The 20,202-nt window shown below is 44.2% G+C and overlaps 1 protein-coding gene across 5 annotated transcripts in view; it reads left to right on the top strand.

The window, feature by feature from the left end:
* The window catches only part of LOC135901056 (lysosomal alpha-mannosidase-like), a 73,594-nt gene that overhangs the window by 39,090 nt on the left and 14,302 nt on the right, over window positions 1-20,202 (top strand). For all 5 annotated transcript variants that reach the window (XM_065430704.1, XM_065430705.1, XM_065430708.1 and 2 more), the window contains 6 exons: window positions 610-769; window positions 1,355-1,422; window positions 4,773-4,988; window positions 15,362-15,486; window positions 17,868-17,969; window positions 19,772-19,859. In XM_065430704.1, the coding sequence (XP_065286776.1) occupies window positions 610-769; window positions 1,355-1,422; window positions 4,773-4,988; window positions 15,362-15,486; window positions 17,868-17,969; window positions 19,772-19,859 (759 nt within the window). The remainder of the gene's footprint in view (window positions 1-609; window positions 770-1,354; window positions 1,423-4,772; window positions 4,989-15,361; window positions 15,487-17,867; window positions 17,970-19,771; window positions 19,860-20,202) is intronic.

Genomic DNA, 20,202 nt, shown 5'->3' with positions numbered 1-20,202 from the left:
TTCTAGTGCGCTGTAAACCCGTGCGCTTGTTTTGAGCAACTTGGCGAGGATTGTTCCGCCGGTCGCGTATTGCACGTGATGTAAACTTGTGCCTGGCTGAGGGAGATGCGCGCAGTCGGGGACTTGGAATTGATTTCTAAAACAGTGCGCGCGGCCTAACCTCGCTACACGGATGTAGTTTTAGTTGTGTGTCAATTTGAATGCGGCTACCGCAAAACGAGAACGGAGCCCGCTAACCTGGTGCTCATCAGCAGTCCCTTACCGGCCGCGGCAAGACACCTATACACCGCGGCCGACCAGATTAAGCTAGTTGTAAAAGTAAGCGAGTTGATTCCACTGTTATTCTGCACGCTATTCGTGTGTAAGTCATAGTTGTATAAAAAAATAACATTGGTGTTTCAAGCAGGGTAACAGCTCTTGTTTCTTAAAGCGCGAGGTCGACACGTAAATTGTAGGGTTGTTTTCTTTACACTTTCATTCTGTCCTTTTCGATTTCGACAGTGCGCGCAACAAGCGTTGGAAAGTGCGCTGCCTTATAATATCCCCCTTTCTTTGGAGGAACCGTGCGCGGAAGCGTTTTCTAAGCTGCTCACTTTTCTTGGTTGACAGGTCACAAAGATACCGACGGGCGTGACAACACTTCCGGAAAGGTTCAGCAAGGCCGACCAGGAAATCATCTTTACGGCCGACCTGCCGGCGCTGGGCTTCACGACGTACTTCATCGAAGCCGACAACGTCTTATTAAAGCGGCCCAGGCACACCAAGAAAGGTGGCCGCACTAGCCTTATTTGTCTTATTCCATATTCGTTTCTTATTTGATCACGATGGCAAATTTCCTCTCTTCCGTATTAAAAAAAAAACAGTAATAACTGCACTGTGGTTGAAGAATCGATGTACCATTTAAAAAATTTGCTTTCTTTCGAGTTGCCCGTTAGCTGCTGCGTAACTGAGAGCCTCCTTTAACCGCCGATTTCTCAAAGCACGAGGCATTCGTTGAGGAAGTCATTGAAAAGCGCTTTCCATCGGATGACAATCGCTTAGAACTTTATAATATACCATATAAAGCAAAATACTCATACTTGCAAAATGAATTGGGAATTTTCATTTCTAAATACATATCCCTCTCTGAAGAAAGCAACTGTGAAGTGAGACCACTTGGCATAACACAATAATTTTTCGGCGCTAATTCAGTTTGATTATTGCTGATAAATCTCTTTAGCTAGAAATTTTAAGCGTCCCATATTATTCTTGCGGCGTGACTCAGCCAAGCTGCATGTGCTACTGCGTCACTATATGCACGTCGCTTTGCAAGTTTCATTTACAGATGAGTATTGCATTCTGTTTTGTCCTCCAGACCTTCCGATAGACACCACGGCAACGTGCTACGATGCCGGTACTAAGGAAATGGTCCTGAAAGGAAATGTAAGTCTTCAACTCAGTTATGCAGTCTATAAGCATAGTTGAAGTGAGACGTTGATCAGGGCCGGATGATGTAAGGATTATATTCTGATTTTGTTCCTTTCTGCAGTTCAACAGTGATCCGAAGAGCGCTATGACTGTGTTATCACTCAACCGGACGTGAATAGTGGGTGATAAGAAAGTAATAAAATCAAGCCAAGCGAATTCTTACACTACCCCGGCCAAGTTAAATTCCGTGCTCTCCTTACTCGGAGATACGTCACGAGAAAATGTTTTTGACTATGCTATAGCGTGTAGGCTTTCCGAGGCCGACCCAGTACGTGTTGTTTTTAAAGAAAGCACAGTGGGGTAGAAATTGATTCAATGATAAGAATTGTCGCTATTTTCTCTCACTGTATATAGTGCCGGGAGTAATAAAGCACAATGGATTCTTGTTAAAAAGAACCTCAAGGGACCAAAGAAATAAGTTCCGTTTATCAGGAGTTCCAAGCGAGCGGAGGCGAGTGCAACGACGAGGAACACGCTGTGACGTCATACCAAACGGCGGCGGAGACAGGGCGCGGCGCTGCGCAGCGGCGGCTGTGCAGTAGTGACTAGGGAGCGAGAGAGAGAGAGAGAGAGAGAGAGAGAGAAATATCCGCGGCGAGGCGCGCGTTGTGACGTCATGTGCCTCCTCGGAGCACCGTGACGGCGACATCGCAAGTTCGCGGCCATTAAAGCTTTCGCTTTAAACGTAAAATCTAGTGTCTATATCAGCAGATTTTTTATTTAGGCCGTCAGTATTATTTACAGTTATTGATGGAAAATTGCAAAAGTGAAGAACGCTCGAGTATCAGCTTTACAACTGTGCGATTCAGCAATAAAAAGCGATATTTCTCTAAACTTCACCTAATAAAACAATATCAAGCGGACAAAGTTGATGTATCGATGATGAAATTGATGTTTTGTTATATATCTCTGCATTGTGAGTAGGTCTTTGCAGACCCATCCTAAACATTGTAGCCGTTCCACGGAGCTGTAGATTCATAAGTCAAATTTGTCTGCTTTGGATATTATAACAAATGTAGTTTACAGAACTGCGATATGTATATTTTTGGTACCCGCCGTGGTTGCTCAGTGGCTGTGGTGTTGGGCTGCTGGGCAATCCAGGCCACGGCGGCCGCATTTCGATGGGGGTGAAATGCGAAAACATCCGTGTACTTAGACTTAAATGCACTTTAAAGAACTCCGGGTGGTTAAGCTTTCAAGAGTCCTCCATTACGGCGTGCCTCATAATCAGAAAGTAGATTTGGCACGTAAAACCCCATAATTTAATATTTTTGGTGCGAATTTGCAAACTTTGAGTGGTTTTTGAACTTACAGATTTCAAGAATGTTTTGTGAAAAATACCGGGTCGTAAATCAAAATTCTGCTTGCTAGAGTCAATATAATTTAACTTTCTCTCTCAAATGCAAGAAATTACATTCAAATTGGTTTAGTGGTTGTCTCCGAAGCATTTTTGTGTGTTGCATGTATTTGGATAGGAAAATCGTATTCTGCCCCGAGATCTAAAGGTTCCTCGTAACGCACACTAAGTCCCCCTTTTAGGCGCTCACTATTCGTTTTTTAGAGACGCACTGCACAGGCGACAACAGATAGAACTTACGTTGCACGCTATCACCGATGTTAGCCATGCGAAACTCATTGCTCGTTGCTGGTACACACAACGCCACGGCACTGCTGCTATTCGCGCTGTTGGAGTGACTCATCACCAGCTGCTCGCACTTTATTACGGCGATAGCATATATATGGACATCCCAGGCAAATGTTCGCCGTTGGGCGTTGGTGTCGACGTCGCCATGATGTTCCGTATAAAGTCCGCGTGCGATAAGATCGCGACCGCTCACTTTGTGCTGCAAGTGCAAGGGAAAGCATGCGTGGGTGAGCCGAGAAGATTGGTGATTGGTGCGGGGGCGTCTTCTCGTGCTTGGACGTATGTTCATCTTTGGCTGTGCGCGCGTGACGCCGTGCTTGTTAATTTAATTAGTAAGCGAATGTGTATAGCAGTTTATATAGCTGATAAAACTACCAACCTTAATGCGTATAGCTGTCTAATGATTTGCTATCGCAATCAATGATCCACCTTTCGGGCGAAACTGCTTTCTTTTTCTTCGTTTGTTTTGCGTCGACGATGCATTGCGCCCTATGCAAGGACTCTGAACTAGATACTGTGGATCGACACAGCTGTCACCACCGTCCTTGGAGCCTCAACCATCCCTCACCCCACTTGCAAAACTGGAAACGTCACAGGCCCTCGCAAGCATTCTTGCATCTATGTCAACTGCAACACAATACATGTGGTGGCCGAGGTGATACTGGCGCTAGTTTCGAGCGCGGTTCCTTGATATCGTTGTCAAGCCATTACGCGACATGCCTACCTTACGAACTTTTCCGAGCTGTCTCTCACAAGCGTTGACGAGATGTTCAACTAGACGTTCGTAATTAGTCTAACAAATGCTCAAGTGTTTTCACGGGACCGACATGCATGCCTTCGTGAGCAAAAGCAGCAAACGCGCGCCGCTTTTGTTTTCACTTCAAATTTTTGATCAGGTTGCAAGAATGTCGTCGCTCTTTCTACTTGAGAATGGTCTTTAGGTGTATGGTAACGCCTGAAAAAAATTAACTGTGAGGTCTATTACATTGGAACGGGGCTGTACATAGGTATTGCACATAAATGCGTAAGTTTCATCCACTACGCCATACAAAGAAACATTAGGTATTTGTATAAATACAGCTATAGATACTGTATTAACGACACCTTAGCTAGGGTAGCCTATATAATACGAGAGAGGACCGAAAAGTAACGAGGATTGTAAACGAGGATTTTATTTTTTAGTTCGACTATTTCTGCGAACATTCCAAAACATTAATCACCTTGGGACGCCATAAACCTTGGGAATCACCGTGGGACGCAATAAACTTCATAATCTTGATAAAATATGGACTACATGGACTTGTCATGAAGGACAATGGACTTCATTAAGAGTACTTATCATGACTCTTTGAAATGTGGTAAAGGAACGGGTGGAAACAATCATCAAATAAGTGTTTACTCTCTGGATCTGGGCCCACATTCACAAAGCAGTTCGTGCGCTTAAGCAGTTCGTATACAGGCCCAGGAGTCGTGCTAGCGAACGTAGCGGTAGCGAAGACCGATTGGCCGATGTGAAATCGTTCTTAAGAACGAAAAGCCTGTGAATTCTTAATTCAGCCACTCAAGCGTGCGGTAATTGATTGGAAAATTTAGGTTTCCGAGTGTTTTGTTGAGGAGCTGTAACTTCGAGGAACGATGACGACACATTGCTACCGTCCAGGTTACAAGCGCATTCATCGACTGCGAAAGTGGCCTCCTCAGCGCCATCTCATGGAAGGGGACCACCATTCGTGTGAATCAGTCCTTCTACTGGTACCTGGGTTACCCGGGCAACAACTCACAGTTCCTTTACCGAGCTTCTGGCGCCTACATCTTTCGACCTGAGAATCAGGAACCGTTACCGGTGGCGAATAAAGCTGAGCTGGTCTACATTGAGGTAAGTTCATTTCCTTCACACACACAATAAAAAATAAAAAATAAAACGAAATATGCAGGTCTAACGCATATTTTGGAATGTATGTGAAACAGAGCTTTAGTGAAGCAGTTAAGCAAACGCTTTAAAACTAATGGCGGTGCGTACAACTGTGTTTACTTTCATCCTATACAGGGTAAAATCTTATGCAATGTTTTTGTTTATCCACCGCAAAGTTCACGACTTTACTGTCATGCAATTTTTATGTTTGTGTACTACACCGCTAACAAGCAATGCAGAAATTCAAACACCCCAATCAGTCGCATGCACAGTGTGAGATGTCTACGAGAGGACGAAGGCGATGTATGAGGCTTGTTGAGGAAATAATGGCGATGACAAATGCATGCCGAGAGAAGCACGACACATATCTAGGTGCATTTAAGGATTGGGTACCTCTTGTGTCACAATAACACCTGTCCATTCCGGAGGATCGGCCAGGAATGGTACACAATCATCATCATCATCATCATCATCATCATCATCATCAGCTTCTTCTTCTTCTTTTTATGTCCACTGTAGGAGAATGCATCTCTGTGTGATCTCCAATTAACCCTGTCCGCGAACTGATTCCAACTTGCGCCTACAAATTTCCTTATTTCATCACCCCACCTAATTTTCTGCCGTCCTCGACTGCGCTTCCCTTCTCTTGGCACCCATTCTGTAACTCTAAATGTCCACCGGTTATGCATCCTGCGCATTACATGGCCTGCCCAGCGCCATCTTTTTTAAATCTTAATGTCAATTAGGATATCGGCTATCCCCGTTTGCTCTCTGATCCGCACCGCTTTCTTCCTGTCTCTTACCGTCACGCGTAACATTTTTCATTTCATCGCTCCTTGCGCGGTCCTTAACTCGTTCTCGAGCTTCTTTGTCAACCTCCAAATTTCTGCCTCATATGTTAGCACCGGTAGAATTCAGTGATTGTACAACTGTTTCTTAATGGTAGTGGTAAGCTCCCCCTTAGGATCTGGCAATGCCTGCAGTATGCACTCCAACCAATTTTTATTCTTCTGTAAATTTCCTTCTCATGATCAGGGTATCCTGTGAGTAATTGACCTAGATAGACGTACTCCTTTACAGACCCTATAGGGCTACTGGCGATCCTGAACTTTTGTTTTCTTGTCCGGCTATTCTGGAGGATCGGCCAAGAATGGCACACATCCAGTGGTTCATACGGAATGGCTAAATCAAAGAAAATCAAGTAAATCAAAGAAATTCGTTGAAGCTAATGCGATATTCTATTCAGAGTTTGACGTGTTGTGAATATACCTATGAGCCGACATTTTATGTTCAGACTTTAGGTAGCAATTTATTTGTTTGCTATGCAAACAGTGGGGCGCTTGTTGGCACTAGTTTATTGGTCATCCATACAAGGGTTACATAGGTGCGTTCGCGGCTACTTAAATTCGGCGCACATATAACCTTCGTATATACATCCATAAATACATCCGCTGATGAGATACCGACCAATCTATCAGCAGCAGACAACAGCGACAGCCACGCCAAACTTGGGAGGGTAGGCAAAGGAAGCTTCGCTTTAAAAACGAATACGAAGATAAACGTGCAGTGCTCACTTCGGAATGGTACCTCTGGCCCACATATTAAAACGTCTTTTTTTTACCGTGAAGAAATAAAGCATAAAACGTTGTGCCATATCTGCGGCAATTATAACCTTGTACAAGTGTTACTCGAGATTCAAATCTGACTAATCCAGCAGTAGTGCAGGCGTTTTATCAGTTCCAGATCATTTCACTGTTTCACTGTTGAGTGAATGCCGACTTTGCGACGCAACCAAATGGCAGCGCTTTTCTAAAACCGTTTCTTCAAAAGTGATACCTGTAAAAAGGATTACTTCAAAAACACCGGTACCATTTACTTAAAACTGGTACAATGTGTTATAACAGGGTCTAGAACATTTTACGGCATAGGTCTACATTTAAAAACAAATATTGAAGTCCACATAGCTTGGACATTTTAATTTCATAAGAAATATCTGCTTGCATGATTTCATTTGTTAGGCATACATCTCTTTATAAAAACCCATTCTTCGGACTTCCTTATCAAAGATGAGCAGTAATCAGTGCTTAACAAAAAATAATCATGTTTTCCATTTAGGAGTAGTCTTCTTACTGTTCAATACATTTCGGATTCAGTGTTCTTGCTTTTTTTTTTACATTGCCAAAATTAGGCACACTTTTCTTAGGCTTTTATTCCGACATAAAAATTCACAGAACTTTTAATTTCAAGCTGACGGTTTCTTTTTTTTATTCGTAAATATCAGGGCCCTGTATTTTAAAGAAATAAGCTTTTACGCTAGAATGTTTCGTAAGAGAAAGCTTTAGCCAATCCGGATGCTGGACATACTATTGGTGAAGGCCACCAGCCAATTACAAGGTGCACTTACGAAATAAGATTGATTAATTCGATCCCTGGGGTGCTATGCAGGATGCGTCGAGTTTCTCGTTCACCCGAGTTTTGCCCGAGTTTGCTCGACGGCAGTCAGTCAACGGAGATAGCGCGGAACGGGCTGAAGGTGCAGGTAAAAAAATATGTAGACAAAAAGTCGCGTATGACAACATGAGCGCACCCTGCGCGGCACGCTGCTTCCACGTTTCACGCGCAGAAGGCTGCACAACGCAACGCGCCAGCGCCGCGTATTGTTATCAACGGATTATCGCAACTTTGCGATACCGTGACTGCCCCGCTGTCTGTCAGCACACTTGCCGTGAACCGTTTGCCACGCCTTTCCCGGGCGCGTCCAGGGCGTGCCTCATCTTTCGGGCGCTATCTATCTATCCTCCATCGAATGCGAACGGGGTACATGCGGCGCATTCTTGCACCTACACTTTCACTCAAACGAATACGTTAAAATACGACAAATAAAATAACGCACATTTTTATTTCTTTAGGTATCTGTTTTTCGTTTTCAATGCTAGAAATTTGTGATGACAAACGGAGATCAAGCAAATTAATAAATTTTGCACTTCTTGCCGTGAGTGGCGACAGGGAGGCGAAAGCTTAGAAGCGGTACATTGAAGCGGGTCGCACGCACGAGGGCGTTCATACGGTGATAAGTCGCCTAGGGGCGCTGCAGTGCTATTCTCAATAAAGTCGGTCATGATCCAAGGAGGGTCATGGCCACTCTTTCTCTATTAGGGGAATAGAAACGCAGCGCCGCGGTACGGCTGTTCATCGCAGGCGCTTCACTAGGCTATTAAGGCCCCCGCTTCACCAACTAAAAACGACACAACAGCTGTCGCTGTAAAATGGCGGTATGTTATTTTGGAGTGCGTAGTGACGCAGTTCAGTGAAAATGTACCAGTTTATCTTTGTGCGCGAAGCCTCTGCGATACATTGCGAAACGTGCGTGCTTCCCCAGCGACAGAATTCATCGCTTGTCATCGCTTGCCCAGTGAAGGCGCCTCTGAGCGCATGTACGCAGTATATGAGTGTGTTGTGCAGTCGAAGGTGCTTGCGGATTACCTCTGCTGGAGCCAGCAGCGATTGCAGATGGATATCGTAACGACACCGCAGCACTCGCATTTTGGCAGGTGAGGGCTCTTGTGTGCAGTTATGAAATCAGATTTCGAACGGAGAGAGGTGTTGGAACTGTTGAGTGCGCAGTGCTTGTGATGAAGAAATGCCATTGCACTGGGCCTAGAAGAGCGAGCGATTCTCGGACGCTGATCGTGTTTACGACGTTGTGGCTCCGTTTCATCACCGATGACAGAGCAGCCATCTGAAACGACTGCTGCAATAAGCACTCCTCAGCATCGTCGTCCCCCTCGACGCCTCGACGCCTTGCAACCACCTACAGTGACGTGCCGATAATTAATTACTGTGCGCTACGCGCCGCAATGCAGGCAATGAAACCGTGTTGTGCGGCCATCTGAGCCCGAGAAGATGTATGCCAGCGACAGTCAACGCTTTGTTTTTGATAGTGGTGCTCAGTACATCACCGATGACAGTGCGTTGTGCGTGTTTTATGTCGGCGGTCAAGATTGTTGATGCTCTCAGCTCGACACCGCGTCGCTGTTGCCGGAAGAAAAGTTGGGCGTGGCCCAACTGTAGTGGGTGCGCGCGCAATAGTTACATGCCTCGCGCGGGGCGTGACCTCTGGTTTTGATTGACAGGCGAACTCGTGCTAAACTCGTACATCGCGAAACCCCCTCCGAGTTCAACTCGGGAACATGGCGGCGGCAGCAGCAGCCTGTTTCATTGCATCCAGCGGCAGCAAGCGTCAGTATGACCGTCCGGACCCGTTCACCTGCATGACCGACGGGGAGTTTCAGCGTCATTTTCGCCTGTCGAAGACATCAGTGTGCTGGCTGTGTGACGAGCTAGGCGAAGACTCTCGTCTGCGGAGACAGCGTGGCGGGCTTCATTCGCTCACCGTCGTAGAGCAAGTCATCTGTGCCCTCCGTTTCTACGGGACTGGGAGTTTTCAGGGAAGCGTCGGCGCCGAGCGTTACATCGGACGCCATCAAACTACTGTTAGCAACTGTGTCAGAGATGTGTCTGACGCGCTTATCGATGAGGCAGTGCGTAAGCGGTGGCTAGCTTTCCAGAATACTGCGGCGGAGCGGGCATATATAAAAGAATGCTTCCTACTTCGTGGGAACATTACGAACGTAGTCGGGTGTGTCGACGGAACGTACGTAGGAATTAAGGCGCCTTCAGTGTCAGCGTTACTATGATTAACAGACTTTTTCGCTGGTTGATCACTTTTTGTCGATTGTTCTACTTATCTGTCAGGGTGCCTTCCAAATGGCTCACTTTCTTGGGAAAGGGGTTAAGTAAAGATAGATAAATGGATATCACTAATTGTGTGAAGTAACCTATGAATCCTAATCTCATAAAGAACTTGGGGTTCTTCATTGGTGAAGTTACTAAGTATGCACAATGCTGAATTTTGGTCATGCGTAATCTATCGGCCGCACTATGAAACAGCGAGGCATTGCACAATTTGTTGCAGCGCGAGATGTGGATGTTGCACCAAGCCGGTTGTGCCTATGCATTTGTGGCGAAATGAAAATGCATTGAGAATCTTAGTGTTTTGGCTTGCATGAAGAAAATACTTCAGATTGTTTGCTCTGTTCACTGTCGATGCATGTGCCAGAGGTTCAGTGCATCTTCTTTTTTTTTTGGGGGGGGGGGCGTTATTCTGGATGGATAAATTGTATATTTTCGTCTCATAATGGGGCTCTAATTCTTAAGCATTAGAACAATGCACATCCGATACTCTGCAGAACTCTCTGTACGTGAAGATGTCATGAACCACCAAGGCATTATTACATATCGGGAGAAATGTGGTGCAAATGCCAATGAAAAGTGGGTCTTTAACCTACCATGAAAAAAATTAAACTTGCAGAGCAAATAGACCATTTGTACAGCTTTAGAGCGATGATTACACAAAACGTGATATGCCCAAACGAGTAAACACTTGCCGCGTTGCCAAAGTAGGCTGAGCGACATGCAGCATATATTGGCATTGAACATGTCTCGTAACCGTTATTTTTATTGTAAGCCCTCGCTGTCACACCTTTCCCTCCAGCACTCCCTTTACCGAAACGTGGCACTGTCTTTCCATTGGTGTCATGATAATGGTAACGGCAGCAGCAAGGCTGGTTAATGCTTGCCTCTTTGATTCCTGTGAGTTTAGTGGTGAAGATTATGGCACGTTCATAAATACAGCTGTGCTGCAAAATTTAACATTTGTGATTTTTCGGAGAGCTAATTTGTGTTGGGAAATTTCAAAGATGTGCACCATTGTGGCCTAATAACTAGAGCATTGGTGAGGTTGAAGACGGTGTATTGGTATCGAAGCTTGAAGTTTAATTGCACAACAATTCGACGGGACACAAAGAGAAATACACACAGCAGAATGCTTTGCTGTGTGTGTTACACTTCTTTGTGTGCCGTTGAATTGTTGTGCGATCCAACTTAAAATAGAGCATTGGGCTTCTTTGGTGCAGGACCGAGGAAGTGTGAGCTATTCGACAACATGCCAGTGCCTTGCCACACACTTATGGAAGTCGGAAGGTTTGCAAACAAAGCTTTGCTTTCAAATCCACCTGCTCATGTAATACAAGCGCTGATTGAAAGCACCATCACACAAAAATAATGGTGAAATCAATGGCCTGTGAAAAGTGTAATTTGTATATAGACACTGTTGACATAATAGGTGCCATACCGGTGCCATACCGGCCTAAAAATTGTACTGGACAGAGCAGTTTGTTTCCTATGTGAAGCTCAACCTCCCATTACATGCTGTGCAAATAACCAAGCTCAGTTTGTTTTGACGTGCTACACAACATTCAGTGTAATCTGTTTTTGATTCTAAAGAGGTGCCAAACACCACCTCTTTTTCAAGGACGTCATGGGAATATTTGGCGAGACCTTTTTCAGCCCCTCATAATGGAAGTGTGGCCAGCCAGCTTTGCATGGATGCCTTTATAGATTTCTGCTCCTGATCATTGTGTGCTATCAAGTTGCAGAAGTCTATGCAACTGGTGCAAGGCATTACGTGTTTCTATAGTCGGATACAAGTTTAGGAGGCTGCGGAATCTGCACTTTAAGGCAGGTGAACACAAGCCTGCACCAATGGGCACGCACTCGAGACTGTTATCGTGCCGCCAGACAGACTAGTATTGCTCGTTGGAGAGGGACTATTTCTTTAGACGTGTGGGCAATCGGCTGCTGCGCTTTGGTCATCTGGGTGGGGCCTCTCCTGTCTTCTGAAGCTTTATCCGACTGTAAAGGATGCTGCTTTTCATACAGCACAAAAGGACAAAGTGTACAATTATTTGGCCTATGAAATGGATACATCAGAAGTGTGCTATGCAAGGGCTTAAGATGTGTGAAATATGGTACATGCAATTATAAGACAATGTTAAAGAATATGTGGTCTCGAACATGCATGTAATGGCACATTTGAATCGGGGAGTGTTGCAGTCATATGCACAGTCTATAGGTGATAGCATTATTAAGCTCCTGCTGTTTCCTTTCTTCATTGTGAATTACACACACCGTTCATCTTGTGGCTAATGAACACGCACTGTATTCTTGCACATAGAAAGAACAAACAGCATGATGACGTGTATGCTGCATTAGTGTATTTTTTATTTACATGGTCCAAGAGTGGCACAGGTTGTCTTATGTTTTTGCCTATTTTGAAGGGACACCAAGTGCATGTTACAAGCCTCCTAATATGCACAGCACAATGTTTACTGCAATAATTTTATTCATGTTCTTGAATAATAAACAAAACATTAAACTGAAAGCTCCTTTATAAGGTGCCTTCTGTGGGCTCGACAGGACAGCAGTGAGGGCACCGATACTACTGTTGCGGAGCAGCCCTCTGGACCTTTGCCACACTCTCAAGAGCACGTGCCTGGCGCTTGCCTACTGCCACCAGGCGGTTGAGTGGCTCCAGCAGCAGAATGTTTTGCTGCAAAAAAGTGTATTGGAATGAATCAGCCACGTACAAACCATTATTTACAAAGAAAAATGCTCGTTGCACTATTAGTACTAAGTGCCCTTAAATGTGGAAGCCTCTAGTGTAGTATGCATAGTAAAACAATGCGTTGGGACAACATTGCTTTATTTTTCAAAACTGGGGTTTTCTTTTTCAGAGCCAATTGTCATGTTGATTAGTGTGCCAGCAGCTGAGGTGTCCCCGCACCTTCACGAGTCTCTACTGTCAGCACCACAAACCTATTTTTGTTCGCTGCAAAACAAATGCCTCACCCTACAATCCCGTCTTATACGAGCTAATTGCATCCTATGCCTACAAACATCATATTCTTGTCCCATTACGCAATTTTCTACCATCCTTGGCTGTAGTTCTCTCTCCTTGACATTCATTCTGTAATGCTTATGTAATCACCTGATATGAATTGGCAACAAGTGATCGAATACGTGCATGGCCTGCCTGCCGATTCCTTTCTTTTTTAATCTCAACTAGCATATCAGTTGCCACGGTTTACTACGCCACTGTCTTCCTGCCTTAATGCTATCTGCAACAATTTTTGTTACTTCGCTTTCTACACAGTCCTTGACATCTCAAGTTTCTTTGTTAACCTCCAGGTTTATGTCCCATATTGCATAATCGGTGGAATGCAATGATTCTAGACTTTTTTCAAGGATATCGGTAACGTGGCGATCACGATTCGGTAATGCCTTCCATGTGCTGTTCAACCCATGAAATTTTTGTAAAAGTTTCCTGCTTTATATCAGTACTTGCTATTGATATTTCACTTGGATAAAGATACTCTTCCATAAATTTTGCTAGCTTAATGTCACTCATGAATTTCTGTTGCCTCACCAAGTTAGTGAAGGTTACCTTCATCTATACCATATTTTCGCGGGCCCACTTGCACGTAAAAGCACGAACACTCATTGGTTCTCACTGCCTTCTTTAAACTGCTGGACATTCAGTTCGTTACTACGAAAGTGACTTAATCCGTGCACTCTTATTATGCTAAATATGAAACAGTAGAAATATACTTATCTGCAGTTGGTCGATGTCTCCTTCACTGTGTTGGTAGCGAGATCCATCGTCGGTACCACCTCCTTGTCGCATGGTAGCTATATAGGATGTCTGCCTTTTGCCCACACTATGTAATGTTCGTGACGCTCGCAGTCACGCAGAGTGGAGGAAGTCGGCGCACTCGCAGAAGCAGCACCGGACAAGTTGTTTCTTCAGCACTTCGCCGTGAGCAGTAGGTGCGCGTTGCGATCTGTAAAATCGCCGAAGCTATTGGCAGTCTTACCGTGTGCACGGGAAGATTGCCCACGGAGGAACAGAACTATCCAAGAAATAGTGGCCTTCGTCGAGCCTAATCACTACGTTGCGCACTGCAAGCTCGTTGTACGGGTTTGTTTACACTGGGCCTCTCCGATGCTTAGCCGCCATGCTTGCCCGGTGAATGGATGTGATGACGCCACTACAGCGCTCCCTCGTGGTATAATGCGAAGCGTACTAAATTACAAGTTAGTCTAAGACGCATTCAGTGCACATCTCGTAAGCTTCAAAATGCTTCTAAACCACGTTAAAGTAACTAATAATATTGTACTAAATGCATTTGTTTTACAACTTGCTTCTGCATGTAATGCACTCGGTGGAACGACAAACAAGTGAAAGAAGGCACGACCATGCACCGACGGTATGATCACGTGAGCCCCAGTTTGTCGACCGCCCAGAAGGCAACGCCCAAGGAATGATAGCCAGCCAGAGTGAATCTAGATAAACCAATGAAACTGGAGGCTTGTCGAAAGACAAACTGTGTCTCGGTACCATTCGTGCTTTCATCTTGGGGTGTCGCCAGAGCTCGTGAAGATCCCGAGTTTCGCCAAACTCGGCGCATCCTGCATAGCACCCCTGGTTGGCTAATTTTGTATACGTTGAAATGTGTAATACGCAGATATTTCTCTTCAACGCTAATAACCCGCCGTGGTTGCTTAGTGGCTATGGTGTTGGACTGCTAAGCGCGAAGTCGAGGGATAGAATTCCGGCCAAGGGGCCGCATTTCGATGGGGGCGAAACGCGACAACACCCGTGTACTTAGATTTAGGTGCACGTTAAAAAACCCCTGGTGGTCTAAATTTCTGGAGTACCCGACTACGGCGTGCCTCACAATCACAGCGTGGTTGTGGCACGTAAAACCCCATAGCTTAATACTAATTATGCCCAATACATAGAATAGCAAAGTTTCCGACAAGCACATCTCGCCAGGCTCCTTGCATCGGAGTGCATGTAGGCTCGCAGCTGCGGACCCATCACCGTCTTAGCTCTCTGGTAAATTAGCTGTCATTGACCTTCGTTGGTTGAAAATGAATGCTGGCGAAAAAAACAAACAACTTTATTTCTTTTTCTGTTTAAAATGCTGGACTCTTATGTTTGTATGGCGCTTTTGTTAAGAATAAGATCTCAAAACGGTAATTGTTCGCGAGCTTCAAAAAAATTTCAGTTGCTCACATGGCATATATGTTGTTATCTGGTGGCAGTTAGGCAAATACCGTCGGTACAAACGAACGCAAATGAGTTGAACTGGCTCATCATGCCCAAAGCCCGCACGCTTTGGATATTTTTATAAAGCATCTAAATCCACTAACTTTGCTATATGCTTCAATTGTGATTGACGTTCAACGGTTTCCTTGACAATACGTCTTGTTAATGTCAGGCATATTCACCACTCATTAGGTGATGATACATTACTGCTCAGTAACAGATTTAGTTTCACATGGTCAAGCTAGAATATGTCGATGCATGGCTTGCAGTGCTCATGACGAACCAACATAACTGAAAGTCATTCCCGACTTTGTTTTCTCCCTAGAAAAATGGCTCAATTGTCCAGGAAGTTCACCAAAAGTTCTCGGACTGGCTGACGCAAGTGATACGAGTCTACGACGATGCAGATTTTGTCGAGTTTGACTGGGTGGTCGGCTCAATTCCTGTGGAGTAAGTATGACTGCGCATGGCAGAATGTGACTTGTTACCTATCACTGTCGCGACGCATTACGCTTTCGTGCTCATAATCAAAATCCCGCTTGTGCTTTATGTTTTCGCGCGCGATATTTAACACATTAATGTGGCCGAAGCAAGACTTACAAGCAGATTCACAGTCGTCGGCGAGGCTTTTTACGGAGACAAGTCACATGCGTGAAATGAACAGCTGGCGTTTTTAAAAAAATGGCTATGTGCGGTAAGTTTCCAAGTCGAACGACGGAAGAACAAGCCTCCACATGTGTAGAAGTGGTACGGCAAATGGAAAAGCTAAAATATGCGAGCTGCAAAAGAGCATCCTGCAATAGACACGACATTCTCATGTAGTGTGCGAGTACTACAGCGGCAAGCTTATCGCTACCGCTATTAGCGGCCCGCTATTACTGGCTGATTCTCTTCGTTTATTTTTCTAGTCTTTTTTTCTGCTGGTATGCCATGCGCTTACGGAAGTCTTGTTGCTTTAAGCGGCTGGTCGTAAAGTATATAATGTTTGTTTTTTGCACGGGGTCATTTTAAAGGCGAACTGCAAAGAAATTTTGGACGGTGTAAAATACCTAGTTTCTGATAAGCGTGGAGACAGAACAGCCTCCGTGCAAAATGTTACGTTTGAAATACTAGTGGATGCGTTAAGAATAGCCCGCAAAAATTTATGTTCTTGTTGTCGTAAATTAAAAAAAGAGCGATAGTAAATGAAGAACCGCGCCAATATTAACCGGGAATGTTGCGAGCCAGCGCGGTTCCTCGACATGACGTCCGATATTAGCCGGCGCCCGAGCTGCGCTGGGATTTTCGTCATGCCCGCTAACTACTAGGCGCATGCGTCGTCTGTTTAAGTGCAACTTAAATGCGGTTAATAAGAAAATTTACAATTATTAGCCTTGTATGTAGCTTTGCCAAGATTGCTTCGATGGTATGCGGGGTCATCATTTTTAAGTTTTCTGGAATAAAAGAAAAAGTCGCTTGTTGCACAAAACACGATTCTAATCCTTGAGCTTGATTCTTCTAAGAAGCGGACGTTACTAGCAGGACAATTAGAACCACGTGTTCAACTCATAAAAAAATCACTACTTCAGTTGTTAATTAATTAGTTTACTGCACATATTGCAATTCGCGAATTGCAGCCGGTGAGTTTGCAGGGCATATTCACTTGGAATGAATTTCCAGAATGACACCAATTTGGGGATGTGCGCCATCAAACTCGCCGTAAAAATGCACGGTTGTTCCAGTTACTTTTTCAACAAAACGCTCTTTTATGCACTGAAGCAAAAAAGTAACGGGAATGCCCATGTATTTCGTCCGACACTGTGGGAAATAATATCTCAAAACTGGGGTCTGGGTAGCTGGGTAAACTGGGCAGACTCACCCGCCACATTTCCCAGAATGCAATATGTGCTGTAAAATAATTATTTAAGAATTTAAATAGTGTTGTTTTATTAGTTAGTCGAATATATATTTCAACTTCTCGTGCTAGTAATGTCTGCCTCTTGAAGTAAACCAGCTCAGGGACAACAATTATGCTATCTACCACAGGCGTTGTCTAAAATTTCCAATAAACTTTAAAATAATCACCCCGTATAAACGAACAGTGCAATGCACGCTTTTTTGTAGCACCAAAAATATGCACCTTCTGATTCCTGTATATCTTCTAGCGTCATTTGTGGTGATTTCAACTTATCAGGATTTGTGTGAAAAGTGTAAGCTTGCTGAGGCAGGCTGTCGGAAAAGTCACGCCACTTGTCTCACTTTCTCCTTTGGAGGTCCTTGAATGGCATATCCATAGAATTGTTTAGGTAGAAATTTCTGAGGCAATCATCGGGTACCGCTGACCGCCATTTGAGAACCGATGACCATGTTGCACTGCCAGCGATCGGATTCCTACTTTGATCAAAGCTAGAAAGGTTGTTATGCCAAAGAGATTGCTCAAAACACCGGAGGTGATTGTTCAGGTTCTGCTTCGATGAAAACTGCTGGCCTATCGCTATTTTCTGGTAGAATTAAGATGACTTAAATCGCCATCCTGATCTCCTAGTGATACGAAACATTCGACACAGAACGGTGACTTACTCAGTAAGTATTAAATGCACTTGAGGGCCCCACGGATACCCTGTCGTTAGGCAAAATCGTCATTAATAAAACAGGTCACTGACCAATTTGATGACCGCAGTCCGACGTTTCAGGATTGCTACAACTCCCGAAATGCCAATGTCTGTTCTTGACATTGGTCAGCGACTTGTTTTGAGAAATATTAAATGCAGAATGCTGTTATCTTTGTTCTTGTGTTATTTTTTTCACGTTTTTCTATCTTGTGACCGTACTTGTTCTCTCCTCCTCTAAAGCGATAACAATGGAAAAGAAATCATCACGCGGTTCGACACCGACCTCAAGAATTACGGCGTGTTTTACACAGATGCAAATGGAAGAGAAATTCTTCAGCGAAGGTGAGCATCCGTAACATGTTTCTTCCCTCCCCCCCTGCTCCTACTTCCCCTCATTTTTTAACCTCTACCTTCATGCGAGGCGTCGAGAGAGGTAATAGACAAGTGTAGTTGCGACATGCTTCTCTGCTTGTTGTAGAAAAATCATGCAGTTATGGTTCTCGGTTTTTCTTAATTTACTGCATGGTCCTTTCGTGTAATCTATCATCTTCCAGAAAATAATGTTCCGCCTAGGAATGAAAGGTTAAAATTATATGAATAATTAAGTAGCTCATAATAGAGAAAATTGGCTAAGTTTGACAAAGGGCCAAGCTGGAGCGCGCAAACCTATTAAAAGATATTGCTTGCCGGTATACTATACGGGCTCAAAGAAAACAAACCATACATTAGCAATATACCGACGCAAATTTAAAGAAACGAGCACTTAAAGGTGTGGCCATAGCTCTTATGTTGAGTGTGCTTCGCGGCCTAATACACTACAAAGTCGCTTGTTGTGGTGACACTTGCACAACTTCCAATTTGTTCTCGTTCTCGTGGGCTTGCAACAGATAGACATCTTCCGTGAAATGGCTGAGAGCCGTGAGGACAGTTAGAACAGCCTCGTTCACTCACGAATTTTCGGGGTCTCAACGCTCAACTACGCCACAGTCAACTATGATCGAACAACTCTGAATTGCACGGAAACAAATCTCCAGTAATGCGCAAAAAGCCCAAGCACGTTGTTGTTGTCACTATTATTTTTTTTAAAATGGTGTTTGAGGTCGCAGGTGCTTTTGACTCTCGTGACGCATGCAATGTATACTGGAAGGTCGAGAGTGAAAGCTTGTGAACGACAGTAACGCAATGATTGTCACAATTCGTCAAAAACGACGTTAGCAGTAAGGGGCTAAAGAATGGCACATGACTTGTTGCAGGAGAGTATTACTCTTTTCATGTGCGGTTAAAAATTGGCGTTATTGTTACTGAGAAAGCTTGCAGAATTAGAAAACACTGCGTATAACGTTCGAGATCGAAGCTGTAAATCTGGAAACAACTTAGCAACGATGCATCGTTGTTATAGGTACCTGTCTGCGCGTGGTAATAAAAACTGGGCCCGTATTCACAAACGCCCCTTACGCTAGAATTGCTCGTAAGAGAAAATTCTGAGTGATCCTGAAGCTGGACCTATCATTAACAAAGATGGCCGGTCGATGGCAAAGAGCACTTACAAACGAACGTCTGTGAATTCGGCCATTACTCAACTTGCTCACTCAGCATAGCACCTCTGTGAGCAGTGCATATTTTTCGACCCTCAGTAGATTATATTTGGCTCTGAACAATGGTAGCACACCTGGTAATAAATATTTCTTGCTGAATTTTAATTAACTTATGCTGCCTGCACTGAATGTGACTTGTCTAGGTAGCTGCCATTTACTTAGGTCTGTACTCATCCAAGGTCCGTCAATTTCAGTACTCCCGTGCATTCGACAAAAAATAGCGATATGAAAAAAAAGAAAGACTGAATGTCTAAATCCTTGGGTCAAGTGCGAATAAAATTCCAATAATTTAATATGTAATATTTCGTTTTCGAAAGTTCAGTATTCATGCGCAGCGTTCGATTTACGCGGCTGTTGTATCATACGCTCTGGATTGGCTGGAATTTTCTCTACTAAACATTCTAGCGTTAGATCTCTTTTGTGAATACGGGTTCTGAATCTCAGGGACTTAATTGAGTAGGAAAGGAAAGCAAGTTCCCCATTTTCGTCAGTTCAGGTTTGATGAGAACCCTCGTGGATGAGCTAACAATTCCCGTTCTTCACTTTCAGCCTAAATTACAGGCCGTCCTGGAAGGTTAAAATCAGAGAGCCAGTGGCCGGGAACTATTACCCTGTCAACAGCAGGATTTTCATAAGGGTAAGCTCGTAGGTAAATATTGAAAGCGCAACAAAATAGGCTCGTGCTGATGTCCTTATGTACATGGCATGGCCTACACTGTAAAAATAATTTACACCCTTGAAGGTGAGAAAATGCTCCAAAAGCCAGGGGAACTCATGCTTCAAAGTGTTGTTTTCACTGGCTTTACTTAACGAAAAATAACAAAAAAACATAGACGTTTCAACACCTGCATAGGTGGCGAAACGTCTATGTTTTTTTGTTATTTTTCGTTAAGTAAAGCCAGTGAAAACAACACTTTGAAACCCTTGAAGGTGCGTGAATAAGTGTGTAAGGGTGTTCTACAGTGCAGAGGTAAAGACGA

The sequence above is a fragment of the Dermacentor albipictus genome, chromosome 1 (assembly GCF_038994185.2).
Source record: "Dermacentor albipictus isolate Rhodes 1998 colony chromosome 1, USDA_Dalb.pri_finalv2, whole genome shotgun sequence".
NCBI lineage: Eukaryota > Metazoa > Arthropoda > Arachnida > Ixodida > Ixodidae > Dermacentor > Dermacentor albipictus.
Note: the sequence above shows the minus strand (reverse complement) of the source record. Positions and strands in the feature narration are given on the sequence as shown.